The sequence below is a fragment of the Branchiostoma floridae genome, chromosome 10 (assembly GCF_000003815.2).
Source record: "Branchiostoma floridae strain S238N-H82 chromosome 10, Bfl_VNyyK, whole genome shotgun sequence".
Lineage (NCBI taxonomy): Eukaryota > Metazoa > Chordata > Leptocardii > Amphioxiformes > Branchiostomatidae > Branchiostoma > Branchiostoma floridae.
In genome coordinates this window covers 19,256,224-19,257,622 of record NC_049988.1, presented here as the reverse complement: position 1 = coordinate 19,257,622, position 1,399 = coordinate 19,256,224, and the positions used below count along the sequence as shown (strand labels likewise).

General features: G+C 42.7%; 1 protein-coding gene across 2 annotated transcripts in view; it reads left to right on the top strand.

The window, feature by feature from the left end:
- LOC118423735 (putative ankyrin repeat protein RF_1087) overlaps positions 1-1,399 on the top strand; it is a 7,089-nt gene that overhangs the window by 3,361 nt on the left and 2,329 nt on the right. The window contains exons 3-4 of one of the 2 annotated variants that reach the window (XM_035831937.1): positions 241-348; positions 1,040-1,144. In XM_035831937.1, coding sequence (XP_035687830.1) covers positions 1,055-1,144 — 90 coding nt within the window. In that variant the 5' untranslated portion in view covers positions 241-348; positions 1,040-1,054. Of the gene's footprint in view, positions 1-240; positions 349-544; positions 617-1,039; positions 1,145-1,399 lie in introns of those variants that run through there. The other variant, XM_035831936.1, reaches the window with a different exon arrangement.

The following is a 1,399-nucleotide window of genomic DNA, read 5'->3' as shown; positions in this document are numbered from 1 at the left end:
CACCTGACTCAGTTCAAACACCAGTAAATCAGTAACCACAATTAGTTCAGAGCTGTTTTTGCAACTACCATAGAAGACTATGACTCTTACACATGCAAAATTTCATCTAGATCAGACAACTGGAAGTGGGTCAGGGACATTACTTATTGAATGCCCCTCGTATACTACGTTTTCATTTATTTCTGAAATTTCATATCATGTTGATCTCAAGTTTACAATGTTTCCTGTAACAATGCTCAGGATATGAGAGACTTGTCCGACGTGCTGTGTTTGGCGGCGAAGCGCGGTGACGTCACGGGAGTGATGGGAGTGATATAGAACGGAGCTTCCGCCAACGCGCCTAACAGGGTGGGCAAGAGTGAATGAAAGAGAGCAGGGATGAATGAATGAATGAATGAATGAATGAATGAATGAATGAATGAATTTTGATATTTGTACATAATTGTAAATAATTTTATGCTCTCCCAGAGTGGAGGAATAAAAGAAAGAAAGGAAAAAAATGAATAAATGAATGAATTAATGAATGAATGCGCCATTGTTTTTTGTCTTAACTGGTCTGCATATGGGGGTTATGACAGTGATGGAAAACGGAGCTTCCGCCAACGCGCCGAACAGGGTGGGCAAGAGTGAATGGAAGAGAGCACGGATGAATGAATAAAAGATTGTTAATTGTCTTAACTGGTCGGCATATGTAGTAACTTTGCTTATATATCCTAGTTTGTGTAAGGCTTAGGTCCCATATTCCAAACCGGGGCCCGGTCGGGATGTTTGCGAAACGAGAAAAAAATGTGTTTACCAAGGAATATTACACAAATTATTGCCATGACTAATTTTGTTTACGTTCTGTGTGTTTTGTTGCCTTTTATATCATATTTTTTTCGTTTCCGAAAGCTACCCGACCGGGCCCCGGGTTGGGAATTGGGACCTGAGCCTAACACAAACTCCGATGAGGAAGATGATGATGATGGTTATGTTGATGATGATATCGATGATGATGTGAAGGAGGAGGAGTTATGACCGTGTTTTTGTGTTGTTTCAGGCAGGAGTCCTGCCGATGTTTGCTGCAGTGGACAGTGACAGCGCCAACATCCGGGTCATCAGGTACCTCCTGTCCAGGGGCGCGGACGTGCAGATCAGGAATAAGGTAGGAAACTTCGAGAAATTCGGGGAAGTTTAGATAGTTATACAGAGTAATAGAGAGTAATACAAAGATTAACGAGGTAATAGTTACTGTAGCCTTGGTATCATCCTTGGTATTATTCGAAACGTCTGACCGTTTCCAAATTCTATCCAGTTGCTTGAGTGACTACACCCCTGGGTACCATCCGATTTCCACCGGAGCTCCTCGCACTCGCGGTCCCCAAAATTTTATTTAGGGCAACAAGCACAAGGAGCCCCG